The following is a 19361-nucleotide window of genomic DNA, read 5'->3' as shown; positions in this document are numbered from 1 at the left end:
ATCTGCAGTGTTCTTTCTCAAACATTCCAAATCCTGTTTGGCTGATTTTGTCACTCAGGGGAAACTGAACGCACCAGAAGAGCAGCGAGTCACACAGGTGTAGCCTATGGGTATAGATGACAGCCCTCCCTGAGAGGGAGACACTGCCCTGTATGGGAGGAGTGGCACGTGTTTTGGTTTCACTCAGCCAGTGCAACAGACCTTCGGGTAGGTAGGTTCGGGATCCTAGCCTATTGAAATCAGCTTTATTCTCGCTGTTGGAACTATAGTCAAATCCCGAGGCGCCAACAGCTGTTATTAGGATTATTGGTGATTCCATGGTGCACCACCGGTGTAGATAGCACTGCCAGGCAGCGCGTAAAGGCTCCAGGATGACACCATTCGACGGACATCAAGCGGAGGAACGGGACTCGCAGAGCCAGGAGGACTCAGAGTGTCCCGTGTGTTATGATAGTCTCTCCGGCACGGAGAGGACGCTGAGCTGCGGACACGTTTTCTGCCACGACTGTCTGGTCAAAACCTTAGTCAGTATCAACAGGGACGGCGTCATCAGAGACACCATCATCTGTCCCGTCTGCCGACACCTGACTTTCATCAAGAAGCAACAGGAGGTTGGGGTTCCTCTCTCCCCGGGGAAAGAGGCCGAGGAAGGAGGCAGGCAGACCTTGAAGGTCCCTGTCCCTCCACCAGCACCTGGTAACCCACAGCATCACCATGAAACACGACGCGCGTCAGGGCATAGTAGCTCACCGTCTGATTCAAGTGGACTGAGCTGGATTGGGAGACGCTTTAGGTGGATTTCAGAGAGATGCAGGAGTCGACGGATACTATCACTGATCAGTCCCGACCACAGAAACTCTCAGATTTTCATCATCAGTGCCCAGGGCCGACCCATGGCTGATGAAGATGCGGTTAGCCTGGACACTATGTCTGTTGTTCCCCAACCCAACCGCAGAAGACGGCGAATCAGGATTTGCACAACGGCACGTTGCTTGGTCGTTCTGCTTGTGATATTCACACTGATGGCAATGGTAGCTGCCACACTTCCTTGGATTATATTGGCATAGCCCACAAAGCCAGAGCCATATGGCTCTAGCATATGCATGGTGCGTCATTACGCACTACTTGATAGATGACCCATTTCTTGTTATTGTATGGTCTAATTTTCTCTTCTTCACTCATGCTCTCATGAAGACAATTTATTTCACTTAATTCATTGAAACATGTCACTTTGTCCATTCTGTCAATATGTATTGTAGTGCCATATAGTTTGAACTTGCACACTGTGTTCCTTGTATGCCTGTTTGTCCTCAATGACCTGGACAGGATCTAATTAAGTCACCGAATGAAACAGCGCTGGTTCAGTCACTCTGGTTTCTGCAATAAAGTGATAGTTTATGGAATGACTTAGAGGAAAAGGCATTGTCTTAATTCCTACATTTATACACTTTATGATGGTGATTTGCTTAATAATGGTCGAAATATTGGTCCTAAGATCAAAAGAAAAGGAGGCCCCTGTGAACATGCCTCCATATTCACCCATTACCATAGGTCTATAACTACCCCTGCTCACCATATAACTGCCCCATATGTTGTTGGCAACAAGTCCTCAATATAGAACGGTGAGGGTTGCAATGCCAGCACCTCTCATGGAGACCATTGTTGTGCGTTTCTGGTTGTAAGTTGTTTTACCTGTTTAATGAGAACTTCAGTGACATTTACAAGTACAGGCTACAGTTACTTTATTAGATGGACTAGATAACCAACACATCATGTGCCAAAGTCTCTTTATGTCCTACCGGCACGTGGTGTATTCTGACAATGTGAACAGAGAAAGGGAGACAGAAACAGACACAGAGACACATGAGAGGCACCGAGACAGAACGAGACACCGAGACACAGAGAGAAAGTGCGCTCTCAAATGCCTTCAGTATGCTCAGCAAATAATTCATGTGAGTCCCTGGCAGGTTGAAGGAGCAAGACCGACTTGCAGGTAAAGATGAGCATGGGTCGGGGATTGATTGCTGTAAAGAGAGACATGGGGCATGGGAACACTGAGGTGTTGTCTTACCACTGACACTACTTAGAGGCCCTGCTATACCAACACCAGGGAGAGTTAGCTCTGCTTTCTCTATTGTGAAGGGAACAATGTGTACAGTTTATAATGGACAAGGAATGTACAGTATTGGAGGATCTGATAGTTGTGTAGGCTACATGGTGAACATAAAAGGTGTTGCATAGTCATATATATATATATATATATATATATATATATATATATATATATATATATATATATATATATGTTCTGTTCCTAGAGTTATAGTGTGTATATTGGGTCACTAAGTGAATGTATGCGAGTACATGAGTTGTAGTTATTACTAGTTTACTATCACTGTATGAGAGCAACTTACTGTGAAGTGTTACATAGCAACTTACAGTAAAGTGTTGCAGAGAAAATTAATGGAAAATGTTACAGAGCAACTTAATGGAACATGTTACAGAGCAACTTACAGTAAAGTGTTACAGAGCAACTTACTGTAAAGTGTTACAGAGCAACTTACTGTAAAGTGTTACAGAGCAACTTACAGTAAAGTGTTACAGAGCAACTTACTGTAAAGTGTTACAGAGCAACTTACAGTAAAGTGTTACAGAGCAACTTACTGTAAAGTGTTACAGAGCAACTTACAGTAAAGTGTTGCAGAGAAAATTAATGGAAAATGTTACAGAGCAACTTAATGGAACATGTTACAGAGCAACTTACAGTAAAGTGTTACAGAGCAACTTACTGTAAAGTGTTACAGAGCAACTTACAGTAAAGTGTTACAGAGCAACTTACTGTAAAGTGTTACAGAGCAACTTACAGTAAAGTGTTACAGAGAAACTTACTGTAAAGTGTTACAGAGCAACTTACTGTAAAGTGTTACAGAGCAACTTACAGTAAAGTGTTACAGAGAAACTTACAGTGAAGTGATAACTAGTTTATTATGTAAGGAGAAAGCTTTCTGGAATGTGCTTTATCAACGTCTCCATCCTCCATGTGTACTCTCTTTCCTCTGCTTGTCTAGTTGTTCCTGTTTTACTGGTTGGTTAGCAACCAACCAACCGCCTCAGCTGTTCTGGTTCCTCCCTCCCTTCTTTCTTCCCAGTGAGAGGGAGGAGGGAGAGGGGGAGGGAGGGAGGGGTGAGAGAGGGAGGTGGTGGGGGAGGGAGAGGGGAGGGTGTGTGGAGAAGTGTAATAATGAATTTCAGTTAATGACTCAGCATTATTTAGTAATTAAACCTACTCTTGCTGTGAGACTGGATGGGTGACATTCTATTACAGAGACTTAATTAATGTTCTTGTGTAAGAAATTAAATGATGTGGCATATCAAAATCAACTCTCAAAGTTGTACCATAAATCCACAATGAATTAATGAGCATAAAACTATAAAACATATTTTCAAAAGTTTTGAACAAGGAAAACAAGTTGTATTAAATATACGTTGTTGGTTCCTAGAATGATAACATCAGATAGGGATCTGCCGATTACCTTTGAATCACTACTCAAGGTCATTACCGAAGAACGATTTGGGTATTAAATACTGTAATAAACAATGCCTCTGCCTGGCACTTTTTATGTGGAGTCAAACGTTCCAGTGACGTATAAACTTTAGGAACAGCATGACACCGATACCACTGGTTATACTGGTGGAAAGTCTCTCTCAGATACCACTGGTTATACTGGTGGAAAGTCTCTCTCAGATACCACTGGTTATACTGGTGGAAAGTCTCTCTCAGATACCACTGGTTATACTGGTGGAAAGTCTCTCTCAGATACCACTGGTTATACTGGTGGAAAGTCTCTCTCAGATACCACTGGTTATACTGGTGGAAAGTCTCTCTCTGATACCACTGGTTATACTGGTGGAAAGTCTCTCTCTGATACCACTGGTTATACTGGTGGAAAGTCTCTCTCAGATACCACTGGTTATACTGGTGGAAAGTCTCTCTCTGATACCACTGGTTATACTGGTGGAAAGTCTCTCTCTGATACCACTGGTTATACTGGTGGAAAGTCTCTCTCAGATACCACTGGTTATACTGGTGGAAAGTCTCTCTCAGATACCACTGGTTATACTGGTGGAAAGTCTCTCTCTGATACCACTGGTTATACTGGTGGAAAGTCTCTCTCTGATACCACTGGTTATACTGGTGGAAAGTCTCTCTCTGATACCACTGGTTATACTGGTGGAAAGTCTCTCTCAGATACCACTGGTTATACTGGTGGAAAGTCTCTCTCTGATACCACTGGTTATACTGGTGGAAAGTCTCTCTCAGATACCACTGGTTATACTGGTGGAAAGTCTCTCTCTGATACCACTGGTTATACTGGTGGAAAGTCTCTCTCTGATACCACTGGTTATACTGGTGGAAAGTCTCTCTCTGATACCACTGGTTATATTGGTGGAAAGTCTCTCTCAGATACCACTGGTTATACTGGTGGAAAGTCTCTCTCTGATACCACTGGTTATACTGGTGGAAAGTCTCTCTCAGATACCACTGGTTATACTGGTGGAAAGTCTCTCTCTGATACCACTGGTTATACTGGTGGAAAGTCTCTCTCTGATACCACTGGTTATACTGGTGGAAAGTCTCTCTCAGATACCACTGGTTATACTGGTGGAAAGTCTCTCTCTGATACCACTGGTTATACTGGTGGAAAGTCTCTCTCTGATACCACTGGTTATACTGGTGGAAAGTCTCTCTCTGATACCACTGGTTATACTGGTGGAAAGTCTCTCTCTGATACCACTGGTTATACTGGTGGAAAGTCTCTCTCTGATACCACTGGTTATACTGGTGGAAAGTCTCTCTCAGATACCACTGGTTATACTGGTGGAAAGTCTCTCTCTGATACCACTGGTTATACTGGTGGAAAGTCTCTCTCAGATACCACTGGTTATACTGGTGGAAAGTCTCTCTCTGATACCACTGGTTATACTGGTGGAAAGTCTCTCTCTGATACCACTGGTTATACTGGTGGAAAGTCTCTCTCTGATACCACTGGTTATACTGGTGGAAAGTCTCTCTCTGATACCACTGGTTATACTGGTGGAAAGTCTCTCTCAGATACCACTGGTTATACTGGTGGAAAGTCTCTCTCTGATACCACTGGTTATACTGGTGGAAAGTCTCTCTCTGATACCACTGGTTATACTGTTGGAAAGTCTCTCTCTGATACCACTGGTTATACTGGTGGAAAGTTTCTCTCAGTATTTACTCAGGCACCCCCTCTTGAGAAACTGGTTACCTGTAATCTCATTCACCAGCCGGTTCTTTATCTGGAGCCTGGGGACCAGGTTACCTGTAATCTCATTAAACCTTTATTTAACTAGGCAAGTCAGTTAAGAACAAATTCTTATTTACAATGACGGCCTACCATAGGCCAAACCCGGACAACGCTGGGCCAATTGTGCACCACCCTATGGGACTCCCAATCACGGCCGGATGTGATACAGCCTGGAAAAGATCAGGGTCCTTTTCTAAATAGTCTCTCAGGGTGCTGATCTAGGATCAGTTTTGCTTTATACCATAACTAGTAAGATTGCATGGACAAGGAGGATATGATCCTAGATCAGCACTACTACTCTAAATACGGTTGCTGGAAAATAGTCGTAAGGAAGAAAAGGTGTACTGACACATAGAAACCACATGATGGTTGTGTAATCTGATACATAGAAACCACATGATGGTAGTGTACTGACACATAGAAACCACATGATGGTAGTGTAATCTGATACATAGAAACCATATGATGGTAGTGTAATCTGACACATAGAAACCACATGATGGTAGTGTACTGACACAGAAACCACATGATGGTAGTGTAATCTGATACATAGGAACCACATGATGGTAGTGTAATCTGATACATAGGAACCACATGATGGTAGTGTAATCTGATACATAGAAACCACATGATGGTAGTGTAATCTGAAACATAGAAACCACATGATGGTAGTGTAATCTGACACATAGAAACCACATGATGGTAGTGTACTGACACATAGAAACCACATGATGGTAGTGTAATCTGACACATAGAAACCACATGATGGTAGTGTACTGACACATAGAAACCACATGATGGTAGTGTAATCTGACACATAGAAACCACATGATGGTAGTGTAATCTGACACATAGAAACCACATGATGGTAGTGTACTGACACATAGAAACCACATGATGGTAGTGTAATCTGACACATAGAAAGCACATGATGGTAGTGTAATCTGACACATAGAAACCACATGATGGTAGTGTAATCTGACACATAGAAACCACATGATGGTAGTGTAATCTGACACATAGAAACCACATGATGGTAGTGTATTCTGACACATAGAAACCACATGATGGTGGTGTAATCTGACAAATAGAAACCACATGATGGTGGTGTAATCTGATACATAGACACCACATGATGGTAGTGTAATCTGACACATAGAAACCACATGATGGTAGTGTAATCTGACACATAGAAACCACATGATGGTAGTGTAATCTGATACATAGAAACCACATGATGGTAGTGTACTGACACATAGAAACCACATGATGGTAGTGTAATCTGATACATAGAAACCACATGATGGTAGTGTAATCTGACACATAGAAACCACATGATGGTAGTGTAATCTGACACATAGAAACCACATGATGGTAGTGTAATCTGACACATAGAAACCACATGATGGTAGTGTACTGACACATAGAAACCACATGATGGTAGTGTAATCTGATACATAGAAACCACGTGATGGTAGTGTAATCTGACACATAGAAACCAGATGATGGTAGTGTACTGACACATAGAAACCACATGATGGTAGTGTAATCTGACACATAGAAATCACGTGATGGTAGTGTAATCTGATACATAGAAACCACATGATGGTAGTGTAATCTGATACATAGAAACCACATGATGGTAGTGTAATCTGATACATAGAAACCACATGATGGTAGTGTAATCTGACACATAGAAACCACATGATGGTAGTGTAATCTGATACATAGAAACCACATGATGGTAGTGTAATCTGACACATAGAAACCACATGATGGTAGTGTACTGACACATAGAAACCACATGATGGTAGTGTAATCTGACACATAGAAACCACATGATGGTAGTGTAATCTGACACATAGAAACCACATGATGGTAGTGTAATCCGACACATAGAAACCACATGATGGTGGTGTAATCTGATACATAGAAACCACATGATGGTAGTGTAATCTGATACATAGAAACCACATGATGGTAGTGTAATCTGACACATAGAAACCACATGATGGTAGTGTAATCTGACACATAGAAACCACATGATGGTAGTGTACTGACACATAGAAACCACATGATGGTAGTGTAATCTGATACATAGAAACCACATGATGGTAGTGTAATCTGATACATAGAAACCACATGATGGTAGTGTAATCTGATACATAGACACCACATGATGGTGGTGTAATCTGATACATAGAAACCACATGATGGTAGTGTAATCTGACACATAGAAACCACATGATGGTAGTGTAATCTGACACATAGAAACCACATGATGGTAGTGTACTGACACATAGAAACCACATGATGGTAGTGTAATCTGACACATAGGAACCACATGATGGTAGTGTAATCTGATACATAGAAACCACATGATGGTAGTGTAATCTGATACATAGAAACCACATGATAGTAGTGTAATCTGATACATAGAAACCACATGATGGTAGTGTACCGACACATAGAAACCACATGATGGTAGTGTAATCTGACACATAGAAACCACATTATGGTAGTGTACTGACACATAGAAACCACATGATGGTAGTGTAATCTGACACATAGAAACCACATGATGGTAGTGTACCGACACATAGAAACCACATGATGGTAGTGTAATCTGACACATAGAAACCACATGATGGTAGTGTACTGACACATGGAAACCACATGATGGTAGTGTAATCTGAAACATAGAAACCACATGATGGTAGTGTACTGACACATGGAAACCACATGATGGTAGTGTAATCTGATACATAGAAACCACATGATGGTAGTGTAATCTGATACATAGGAACCACATGATGGTAGTGTATTGACACATAGAAACCACATGATGGTAGTGTAATCTGACACATAGGAACCACATGATGGTAGTGTAATCTGACACATAGAAACCACATGATGGTAGTGTAATCTGAAACATAGAAACCACATGATGGTAGTGTAATCTGACACATAGAAACCACATGATGGTAGTGTAATCTGAAACATAGGAACCACATGATGGTAGTGTACTGACACATAGAAACCACATGATGGTAGTGTAATCTGACACATAGAAACCACATGATGGTAGTGTAATCTGGATAACATCCTGGTTCAGTTCTACTTCTACATTTAAATGTAACCTTTATTTAACTTTTATTTAACCTTTATTTAACTAGGCAAGTCAGTTAAGAACAAATTCTTATTTACAATGACGGCCTACCATAGGCCAAACCCGGACGACGCTGGGCCAATTGTGCACCGCGCTATGGGACTCCCAATTACAGTTGGTTGTGATACAGCCTGCATTCAAACCAGGGTGTCTGTAGTGATGCTTCAAGCACTGAGATGGAGTGCCTTAGACCACTGTGCCACTCGGGAACCACTCTGAGTTTCTTGTCATGCATGGCAACAAGAATGTTACATTACAATAGTCCACGTTTGACACAAACAGCCATGTCAATAGGACACTTGTTGTCAGGCTTTTACTGTTACATGTTGGCCATTGATTTTTGCCCCCCTTGATGTAGGCTAAACATTGGAAAAGTTGGCCCTGTGACATTTATCATAACCTACCGACCCATGTCCTATCTACAACATAACTGTAAGCATGTCATTTATTGATAATTCAATTGGAAACATTATTAATTCCCTTGGTCATCCGTAATAACTAATGCTGAGTGAGATGAGTTGGAACAGTTCACGATTTACTACACTACCCACAGTGCTTTGCCGCGCAGCGTGTCATGACACTGTCACTCTCTGCTGCCCATAGCGGCGAATTGATCCAGCATCTCTGCACTGGGTGTATAGGGCGAATGGATACGGGAAAATGCAGTGAAAATATGTAATTCAGCGCATTTTCAATGTTTTAACAATTGCGATGAGGGAGAGAAAGTATGAGAGGGCGGATTTTCTCTTGTGCCGCTGCGGAGTACGGGCCGTTATTTTGAGAGAAATGCGGAGTCTTTTTCTCCATAGGTGTTAACGCAGAAAATACAAGATGAAGAAGCAATTCAATCGAATGCGACAGCTCGCCAACCAAACGGTGGGCAGGTAAGCAAAACGGGAAACCGGTTTACAGCCTCCTTTTCCATACCTTGTTATGCATGTGACAGTGAGTGAGAGTTTGCAGGAAACGTAGCGTAGCCTGCAAATCTGCTTGAGCAGCGCTTGGTCCCATTCCAATGGGAAGGGAATAGGTAACGGGACCAAGCAGATAATATTCATAATCATATAGGGATTATTGTCATACAGAATCACCGCAACGAATTGATATAGCCAACAGGGATAATGCATAGGATGCATTTATTTCACATTGCTGGAGGTCTCCTTTTGCGTAATGGCCATTTGGAATACCGCAGAGCGTGTAGGCGCATTGCCCTTCTCCCAGCCCACTGGATATAATAATATTTATATCTTCAGTTCAGCAGCATCACAATATATGGGGTCATTATTGGGCAGAGGAGGAAGTGGGGGGGGACATGTAAATTGGGGCTAAACGCTGTCATTTCATATCAGGGGTAAAATGATGCCTGTCACCCACCTTCTGAAGGCTAGATACTGCTGATGCGGACAGATGTCTCTGCGACACGAGGGGGAATGGGAAAATTCGCAATGCTTTCAATACGCAGTTATCTGAGCTGTGGTTCCTGTCAGAAATGAGAAACATTGCAGGTGCAGCATCATGATCGTCTCCTATGCCCGGGAAAGGTCGTTTAGCACTGCATCAGGTACCTTCAATCCTATGGATGTAGCCTGTGTCATATTCCTCCACAATCCACATAGTTTACCTAGCAACTACACTTTGCCCCACTCAATTAGCGAAGGAGTTCTGGATCTGGTGTCACAGGAATGTGTTTATTATCACCTATGGAAAGCTTTTTAATTTGGGAATTATTTTTATTTGTTATTTAACGCCAGCATGGTGTGTGCAACGCCAGGGTTCTGGGTTCGATTCCCACAGGGGGCCAATACAAAAAGAACAAAACATTTTTAAAAATGCATGAAATGAAATGTATTCACTACTGTAAGTCGCTCTGGATAAGAGCCTCTGCTAAATTACTAAAAATGTAACATTTAAAAATGATATTGATATGCCTGAACAACAGATGTCCTTATTACTCCCATGCTGGGATACCTGTAAAAAACAAATCAAATATCAGGTACATCATGTTGTTTATCCACCTGTAATATCAGGTACATAATGTTGTTTATCCACCTGTAATATCAGGTACATAATGTTGTTTATCCACCTGTAATATCAGGTACATAATGTTGTTTATCCACCTGTAATATCAGGTACATCATGTTGTTTATCCACCTGTAATATCAGGTACATAATGTTGTTTATCCACCTGTAATATCAGGTACATAATGTTGTTTATCCACCTGTAATATCAGGTACATAATGTTGTTTATCCACCTGTAATATCAGGTACATCATGTTGTTTATCCACCTGTAATATCAGGTACATAATGTTGTTTATCCACCTGTAATATCAGGTACATAATGTTGTTTATCCACCTGTAATATCAGGTACATAATGTTGTTTATCCACCTGTAATATCAGGTACATCATGTTGTTTATCCACCTGTAATATCAGGTACATCATGTTGTTTATCCACCTGTAATATCAGGTACATAATGTTGTTTATCCACCTGTAATATCAGGTACATCATGTTGTTTATCCACCTGTAATATCAGGTACATAATGTTGTTTATCCACCTGTAATATCAGGTACATAATGTTGTTTATCCACCTGTAATATCAGGTACATCATGTTGTTTATCCACCTGTAATATCAGGTACATCATGTTGTTTATCCACCTGTAATATCAGGTACATCATGTTGTTTATCCACCTGTAATATCAGGTACATAATGTTGTTTATCCACCTGTAATATCAGGTACATCATGTTGTTTATCCACCTGTAATATCAGGTACATAATGTTGTTTATCCACCTGTAATATCAGGTACATCATGTTGTTTATCCACCTGTAATATCAGGTACATAATGTTGTTTATCCACCTGTAATATCAGGTACATAATGTTGTTTATCCACCTGTAATATCAGGTACATAATGTTGTTTATCCACCTGTAATATCAGGTACATCATGTTGTTTATCCACCTGTAATATCAGGTACATAATGTTGTTTATCCACCTGTAATATCAGGTACATCATGTTGTTTATCCACCTGTAATATCAGGTACATAATGTTGTTTATCCACCTGTAATATCAGGTACATAATGTTGTTTATCCACCTGTAATATCAGGTACATCATGTTGTTTATCCACCTGTAATATCAGGTACATCATGTTGTTTATCCACCTGTAATATCAGGTACATAATGTTGTTTATCCACCTGTAATATCAGGTACATAATGTTGTTTATCCACCTGTAATATCAGGTACATCATGTTGTTTATCCACCTGTAATATCAGGTACATAATGTTGTTTATCCACCTGTAATATCAGGTACATAATGTTGTTTATCCACCTGTAATATCAGGTACATAATGTTGTTTATCCACCTGTAATATCAGGTACATCATGTTGTTTATCCACCTGTAATATCAGGTACATAATGTTGTTTATCCACCTGTAATATCAGGTACATCATGTTGTTTATCCACCTGTAATATCAGGTACATCATGTTGTTTATCCACCTGTAATATCAGGTACATCATGTTGTTTATCCACCTGTAATGTCAGGTACATCATGTTGTTTATCCACCTGTAATATCAGGTACATCATGTTGTTTATCCACCTGTAATATCAGGTACATCATGTTGTTTATCCACCTGTAATATCAGGTACATAATGTTGTTTATCCACCTGTAATATCAGGTACATCATGTTGTTTATCCACCTGTAATATCAGGTACATAATGTTGTTTATCCACCTGTAATATCAGGTACATAATGTTGTTTATCCACCTGTAATATCAGGTACATAATGTTGTTTATCCACCTGTAATATCAGGTACATAATGTTGTTTATCCACCTGTAATATCAGGTACATAATGTTGTTTATCCACCTGTAATATCAGGTACATAATGTTGTTTATCCACCTGTAATATCAGGTACATCATGTTGTTTATCCACCTGTAATATCAGGTACATAATGTTGTTTATCCACCTGTAATATCAGGTACATCATGTTGTTTATCCACCTGTAATATCAGGTACATAATGTTGTTTATCCACCTGTAATATCAGGTACATAATGTTGTTAATCCACCTGTAATATCAGGTACATAATGTTGTTTATTACATGGCCTACCCACCTGTAATTAAAACAACATTAGCATGATTCTCATGTCCCCCTCCTTATGCTCCTTATGCCCCCCCCCACAGACAGCCTAGTATTACAGGAATATGTTACATTTGACCTTTAACATCTCTGCTATGTGTTTATCACTCCTCCCATCGCCCTATCTCTCTCTTCCCTCTCTCACCTGTCTCCCGCTCTCTCATCTCGCTCTCTCTCTCTATCCTTCTCCCAACTCTCTCTCCTTCTTTCTCTCTCCCCCCTCCCTCCCTCCCTCCCTCCCTCCCTCCCTCCCTCCCTCCCTCCCTCCCTCCCTCCCTCCCTCCCTCCCTCCCTCCCTCCCTCCCTCCCTCCCTCCCTCCCTCCCTCCCTCCCTCCCTCCCTCTATCATTCTCCCACTCTCTCTTTATTTCTCTCTCCCCCGCTCTCAGCCCCCGCTCTCTCTCTCTCTCTCTCTTGCCCTGTTTTCTTCCCCTCCTCCTGGGAGAGCAGAGCAGAGCAGAGCAGCTTGTCTTGCAGAAGGCACCGCATCAATCGGGCCAGAAGGCGCTCTTCGCTGCTCCTCCTCTCCTCCTCATCGCCTCCTCCTCCTCCTCCTCTTCATCCTCCTCCCAGCTCCATGCTGGTCCTTACTGGGGGATTATAACACAGGGTAGTGGTCATCATATCACGTCCTATGCTGTTCAGCACGCCACTAAGGGGGTAGCCTACATTACCTTACAGACGCTGTTGTTATCACCCCCTGCTCGGTGGCCAGCATTAGTGCAGTATCTGAAAAGATGTCAGTCACCTACATACTGCTGGGTCCTAGCTGACCTTGCCTCTTCAGTGTTCATCATTTAGTGTGTGTGTGTGTGCATATGATTGTGTTTTAAATCTCCCTATCTGTGTGTAGGTGTGTGGGTGTGTGTGTGGGTGTGGGTGTGTGCATGCGTGCATATGGTCATGTTTTGAATCTGAACATCTGTGTGTGTGTACTAGTCTAGTATTCTCTTCACAGTGTACTGCTGTTCAGAGGGAGGCTGGGCAGGGAGTGGTGGCAGCAACCCGCTGTGTCTCTCTCTGTTCTGTCCGCTGCACCACAGTCATAATGAGCTACAACATGTTTCCTAAACAGCCCAGTGGTCTGGTCATTAATAATACTACAGGACGAGGACTGAATGTCAAACCCAACACTTGGCCCCTAAGCCCTTTATTGAGTGGCCACTTGCTGTTGTGTTCGATAGTGATCACTCCAGTCTGACAGTGTTTTGGTCAAAATGAGCATTGAGACGTTGTGCATACAATGTCCCAACTGTCACTTATCAATATTCCAAAATTCTAAATCCATTCGCGAGCATAGTCTCCCGCGACCTGTCTTGTAGCATGACTCACTTGCTATGAAGCACGGGTACTGGGGACCTGCAGCAGACACAGACACATACTCCCATTGACAGTGAAAACAAAATTACATCTCTCTAACGTTACTCCTGCACAAAATATGTGCAAGTATATTGGTCACCAGTGATTCCATCAGCTGGTTTTAGCTTGGTGTAGCATGCCTGCTGCTAGCTAGCTTCACTGTTAAACATAGGGATGTAATGTTAGCTAGCTAGCTAAGGATGTTGGGCGCTGCACTGATAAACAGCATGTAGCTTATTACTTATTTAGGATAGTTTGACAGCTTTCTGATGAAGTTTTAGACATGTTCCCAGCAGTCAGTCCGTACTTCAGCATATTTCCAAAGCACCAATCGCTAAGTTGTAACGTTGGGGCAACAGCAGCTGACTCAATACTGTACTGATTCGGGGTAGAACAGGCAGTTGCTGCATCATTAAAAAATGACTACAGTAGCTAGCTAACTAGCTAACTTGCTTATGGAAGGAGCATAAAATTTGGTGTTGCACTAGCTAGCTGGTTGGTTAGCTTCTGTTTGGTTTCGTATGAAGTGACAGGCTCAGGCTTAGCCTGCTAGTTCATAATGGACAGTTTTGGTGTACATGATAAAACTTCAGAAATACACTAAACTCCTTAGCTAGATGTAAAATCACGCGACTAAGACCTCGAAATTAAACTTCAAAATGAATGACAGATTCCTTGATATATCTTGATTTATTGTGACATTTTTTGAGGGCGATGTAGTAGAGACTGTTGTTGCTAGGTAACATGATAAGATTCATCGGAAGAAGTTGCTGCCAAGGGCACTGAGTTGGCATATGATGCCCAGTCAATAAAGAGGCTTCTGAAGGGCACAGTGGAGCCCTCAATGACTCGACAACTAGCCTTTGAGATTGACTCGATTGACTCGTGAACGCGTATATCGAGTGATCAAGGGCTCGAAGTGCTCAAAGTGTTCGGTTTGAGATTCAGCCAAGGTCTATAGGCCAGGTGACAGAGGGAAGACTCTGGTACTGTCTACAGGACAAGGTCTATAGGCCAGGTGACAGAGGACAGACTCTGGTACTGTCTACAGGACGGGGTCTATAGGCCAGGTGACAGAGGACAGACTCTGGTACTGTCTACAGGACAAGGTCTATAGGCCAGAGGACAGAGGGGAGACTAACTGGCACTCCTGCCTGGGAGTTTAAGGTGTGGGACATGGGTGCGACATACATGAGGGACAGGGGTTTACATACAGGGATGGAACAGGGAGGGACAGGGATGGAATAGGGGTCAGACACGGATGGAACAGGGAGGAACAGGGGTCAGACAGGGAAAGCACAGGGAGGGGACAGGGAAGGGACTGCCAGCGGTGAGGGTAGTGTCCTACCGATTGTTGGATCATCACTCGATCACTTGATCATCTTTGTTAGTGTCCTATTGAGTGGAGGTCTCTGGTAGTAGTGTCCTATTGAGTGGAGAGAGGGGGAGAGCAGAGGTCAAAGTGCTGTCACACTGTCACACGCCCTCTAGTCCTCTATTGACACTCCACGTTTCTCACACTATCGCCTAATGATTTCTGCGTGGGATTAGGAGACACACTCCTAAACTTAATTTAGACTAGGACCAGGTACTATAATAATAATCATATGGGGGGTGCTTATATTTGTCCTGTTGGACCTCCCGAGTGGTGCAGCGGTGTAAGGCACTACATCGCAGTGCTTGAGGTGTCACTACAGACCTGGGTTGGATCCCAGGCGGCGCACAATTGGCCCAGCGTTGTCCGGGTTAGGGGAGGGTTTGGCCGGCTGGGATGTCCTTGTCCCATTGCGCTCTAGCGACTCCTTGTGGCAGGCCTGGCGCATGCACGCTGACTTCGGTCGCCAGTTGTACTGTGTTTCTTCCGACACATTGGTGTGGCTCGCTTCTGGGTTAAGCGGGCAGTGTGTCAAGAAGCAGTGCTGCTTGGCAGGGTCGTGTTTGGAGGACGCATGGCTCTTGACCTTCGCCTCTCCCGAGTCCGTACGGGAGTTGCAGTGATGGGACAAGACTGTAACTACCAATTGGATATTGTGGGTAAAAAGTAAAAATATATGTGTCCTGTTACACACAAGTCTGAAATGGAAATGTGTTTTTTTGCATATTCGAACTCCAGCTGAGACACCCACAGGGATTGGGGTCACGGCTAGGGTCACCATTGTACAGCGCCTCTGGAGCAATTATGGTTAAGTGTCTTGCTCAAGGGCACAGCAACAGATTTTTCACCTTTTCGGCTCAGTTTTTCAAACCAGCATCCTTTTGATTACTGACCCAACTCTCTAACCTCGAGGCTACCTGCCGCGCCAGTACTGCCGATCTATTCACAACACACTCCTTCATTCAGACCAGGGCCAGGTAGTACTGACCATGGCTAGTGTTTATATAAAATAGGTACCTTGTACATTCTGCTTTTGTTCGTTTTACTGATGATCATATGATGTTTCCTATTGTAGGCTAGGCTAATCTAGACTAGGCTAATCTAGACTAGGCAAATCTAGGCTAGGCTAGGCTAATCTAGACTAGACTAATCAAGGCATTAAGTGACACTGACTTATTTCATTTTTGGTTGACATTTTACAAATGTTTTTATTATGAAACTCAGACTGTAGCCATTATAATCTCAGCAAACTGTCTGTGTGTGTGTGTCAATCTGTTCTCTACTGTTAGCTGTGATGTCACTATATGTACAGGCCGTCTGTCTCTCAGTCATATTTAGGTGGAGGTGTTATTATGGAGAGGCTTGTGCCAGGGCGGGGCCTGGTGGAAGGGCGGTGCCTGGTGGCAGGGAGGGGCCTGATGGCAGGGCGGGGCCTGGTGGCAGGGAGGGGCCTGGTGGCAGGGCGGGACCTGGTGGCAGGGAGGGGCCTGATGGCAGGGCGGGACCTGGTGGCAGGGAGGGGCCTGATGGCAGGGCGGGGCCTGATGGATTGGCTCTACTGTGTCTGATTCATTGGGAATGGTGCTATGTCCTTCAGGAGAGAAGGCCTGTTTATCATTCAATCAGTAAATCAATCAATCAAATGTATTTAGATTCACAAAACACTTCTTACGCAAAAACATAAAAAGCTTCTTAAGAAAAAAAAAGATGTTCGTAAGAGAGTTCGTAAGTTCGTATGATTTTCTTACGAACTTCTCAAATGTCTTTTAAAAAACTTTGTAAAATGTTTGTTGCTAGGCAAGCGTTTTAGCTAGCTATCTAGCTAGCAATGGCAATCGTTTTACCATATTTCTTACTGAGATTATTGTTCTAAAACATGTTCTTGGGTTTAAAATAATCAATACTGAAACTTTCAGATGAAGTTTGTGTGTGAATAAACATGTTCAAAAGCTTTCATGAGCTGTTTTCTCTCACTGCCCTGAGTTTAAGACGAGGGTTTAGCTGTCTTGGAATTAACAACATTTCCACTAACTTTATTTTAAAGAATCAAATTTCTTCTTTACTTTTGCTTAAGGAGAAACATAAGAAATAGCGCAAGAAAATGTCCAATAAAGTTTTTTGAGGAATAGCAACTTAACTTCTATAGTTAACGAAAAAAATGACAGTTAAAATGACAGAATACAAAAATGCATTCTGTATTGAAGGTTTTGTGAATCTGGGCTCCTGGAACCCTAAATACCAAGCAGCATCACAGTAACCAGACCTGGAACCCTAAATACCAAGCAGCATCACAGTAACCAGACCTGGAACCCTAAATACCAAGCAGCATCACAGTAACCAGACCTGGAACCCTAAAGACCAAGCAGCATCACAGTAACCAGACCTGGAACCCTAAATACCAAGCAGCATCACAGTAACCAGACCTGGAACCCTAAAGACCAAGCAGCATCACAGTAACCAGACCTGGAACCCTAAAGACCAAGCAGCATCACAGTAACCAGACCTGGAACCCTAAAGACCAAGCAGCATCACAGTAACCAGACCTGGAACCCTAACCCTAACCATGACCCTAACCCTAACCCTGACCTTAACCCTAACCCTAACCCTGACCCTGACCTTAACCCTGACCCTAACCCTAACCCTGACCTTAACCCTAACCCTAACCCTAACCCTGACCCTGACGTTAACCCTGACACTGACCCTAACCCAACGTTTTGGCCAAACTGAAACAGCCTTCTTTAGGTTCTGCCTTTTCTTTCCTTATTATCAGTCTATAACCCTAACCCTAACCCTAACCCTGACCCTAACCCTGACCCTGACCCTAACCCTAACCCTAACCCTAACCCTGACCCTAACCCTGACCCTGACCCTAACCCTAACCCTAACCCTAACCCTGACCCTGACCCTGACACTAACCCTGACACTGACCCTAACCCAACGTTTTGGCTGAGCTGAAACAGCCTTCTTTCAGTTCTGCCTTTTCATTCCTTATTATCAGTCTTTTTTGGCCCTCCTAACAGTGGAGACATTTATAAATGCATGTGACCTACTACACCCTCCATTGACCACTCCTGTAATTATATCCAGCCAGGTCAGTCCTTAGAGGAGATGGGTTTCTCTGTTTGTTTTAGCTGTTGACCTCCTTGACCCCTGACCTCTGAGGGCTGCCTCCAGGGAGTCATTAGAGCTGCCCGTTGGTTAGTCATTTACATACAAATTAATTTCAGAGGTGGACTGTTTAGCCTGGAATCCACACTGAATATGACTGTTTCCCTATTGTTCCACTTCACTGATTCAATGAAACAATATTGAAACAGAGCGATATTCTGTTTGGATTCCAGGCTATAGAATGCTGCTATTTGGAACATCACATGGTCTGGTCCTGATGTGGTTCAGTCAGCAGTTCCTGGTGTTAAGTACAGGAAGTTGTAGGCTACTGTAATTACACACATTTCATTTCAGGAATCATTCTCAGTCATTAGATTTTTTGTAATTATTCTCAGTCATTGTATTTTCAGTATTAATTTCTCTCCTCCCCTCCCTCTCCCACCTCCTTCCTCTCCCTCTCCTCTGCAGTGAAAGCCTCCTACTGGTTAATATAAGGAGAGGGGGAGGAGGAGACGGAGTAGAGGGAGGAAGGTCCACCCTCAGTAGTGGGGGAGGGGGCATGTCCATGTGTGCTCTGTCAGCATTTCTCTAGATCACTGGAGCAGGCCTGTCCTATGCTGACTGGCTGGCTTTCTGGCTGGCTGACTGGCTGGCTGGCTGACTGGGTGACTGGCTGCCTGCCTGGTTGGCTGGTTGGTTGGCTGACTGGCTGGCTGACTGCCTGGTTGCTTTGCTGACTGGCTGGCTGACTGGGTGACTGGCTGGCTGGCTGTCTGTCTGGCTGGTTGGTTGGCTGACTGGCTGGCTGACTGGCTGGTTGCTTTGTTGACTGGCTGGCTGACTGACTGGCTGGTTG

The 19361-nt window shown here is 43.1% G+C and overlaps 2 protein-coding genes across 4 annotated transcripts in view; both read left to right on the top strand.

Annotated features, from left to right (window-relative positions):
* Positions 1-73: 73 nt before the first annotated feature.
* On the top strand, positions 74-1406 carry LOC106602022 (RING finger protein 222). Its single transcript, XM_014194467.2, has one exon. The coding sequence runs from the start codon at positions 372-374 to the stop codon at positions 1065-1067; it is 696 nt and encodes a 231-aa protein (XP_014049942.1). The 5' UTR covers positions 74-371; the 3' UTR covers positions 1068-1406.
* Positions 1407-9096: 7690 nt separating this feature from the next.
* Positions 9097-19361, top strand: part of LOC106594506 (rho GTPase-activating protein 44) — a 165439-nt gene continuing 155174 nt past the window's right edge. For all 3 annotated transcript variants that reach the window (XM_045715775.1, XM_045715774.1, XM_045715773.1), the window contains exon 1: positions 9097-9386. In XM_045715775.1, the coding sequence (XP_045571731.1) occupies positions 9334-9386 (53 nt within the window). In that variant the 5' untranslated portion in view covers positions 9097-9333. The remainder of the gene's footprint in view (positions 9387-19361) is intronic.

Source organism: Salmo salar, chromosome ssa03, assembly GCF_905237065.1.
Source record: "Salmo salar chromosome ssa03, Ssal_v3.1, whole genome shotgun sequence".
Taxonomy (NCBI): domain Eukaryota; kingdom Metazoa; phylum Chordata; class Actinopteri; order Salmoniformes; family Salmonidae; genus Salmo; species Salmo salar.
The sequence above is the reverse complement of the archived record's forward strand: the minus strand, read 5'-3'. Positions and strand labels throughout refer to the sequence as shown.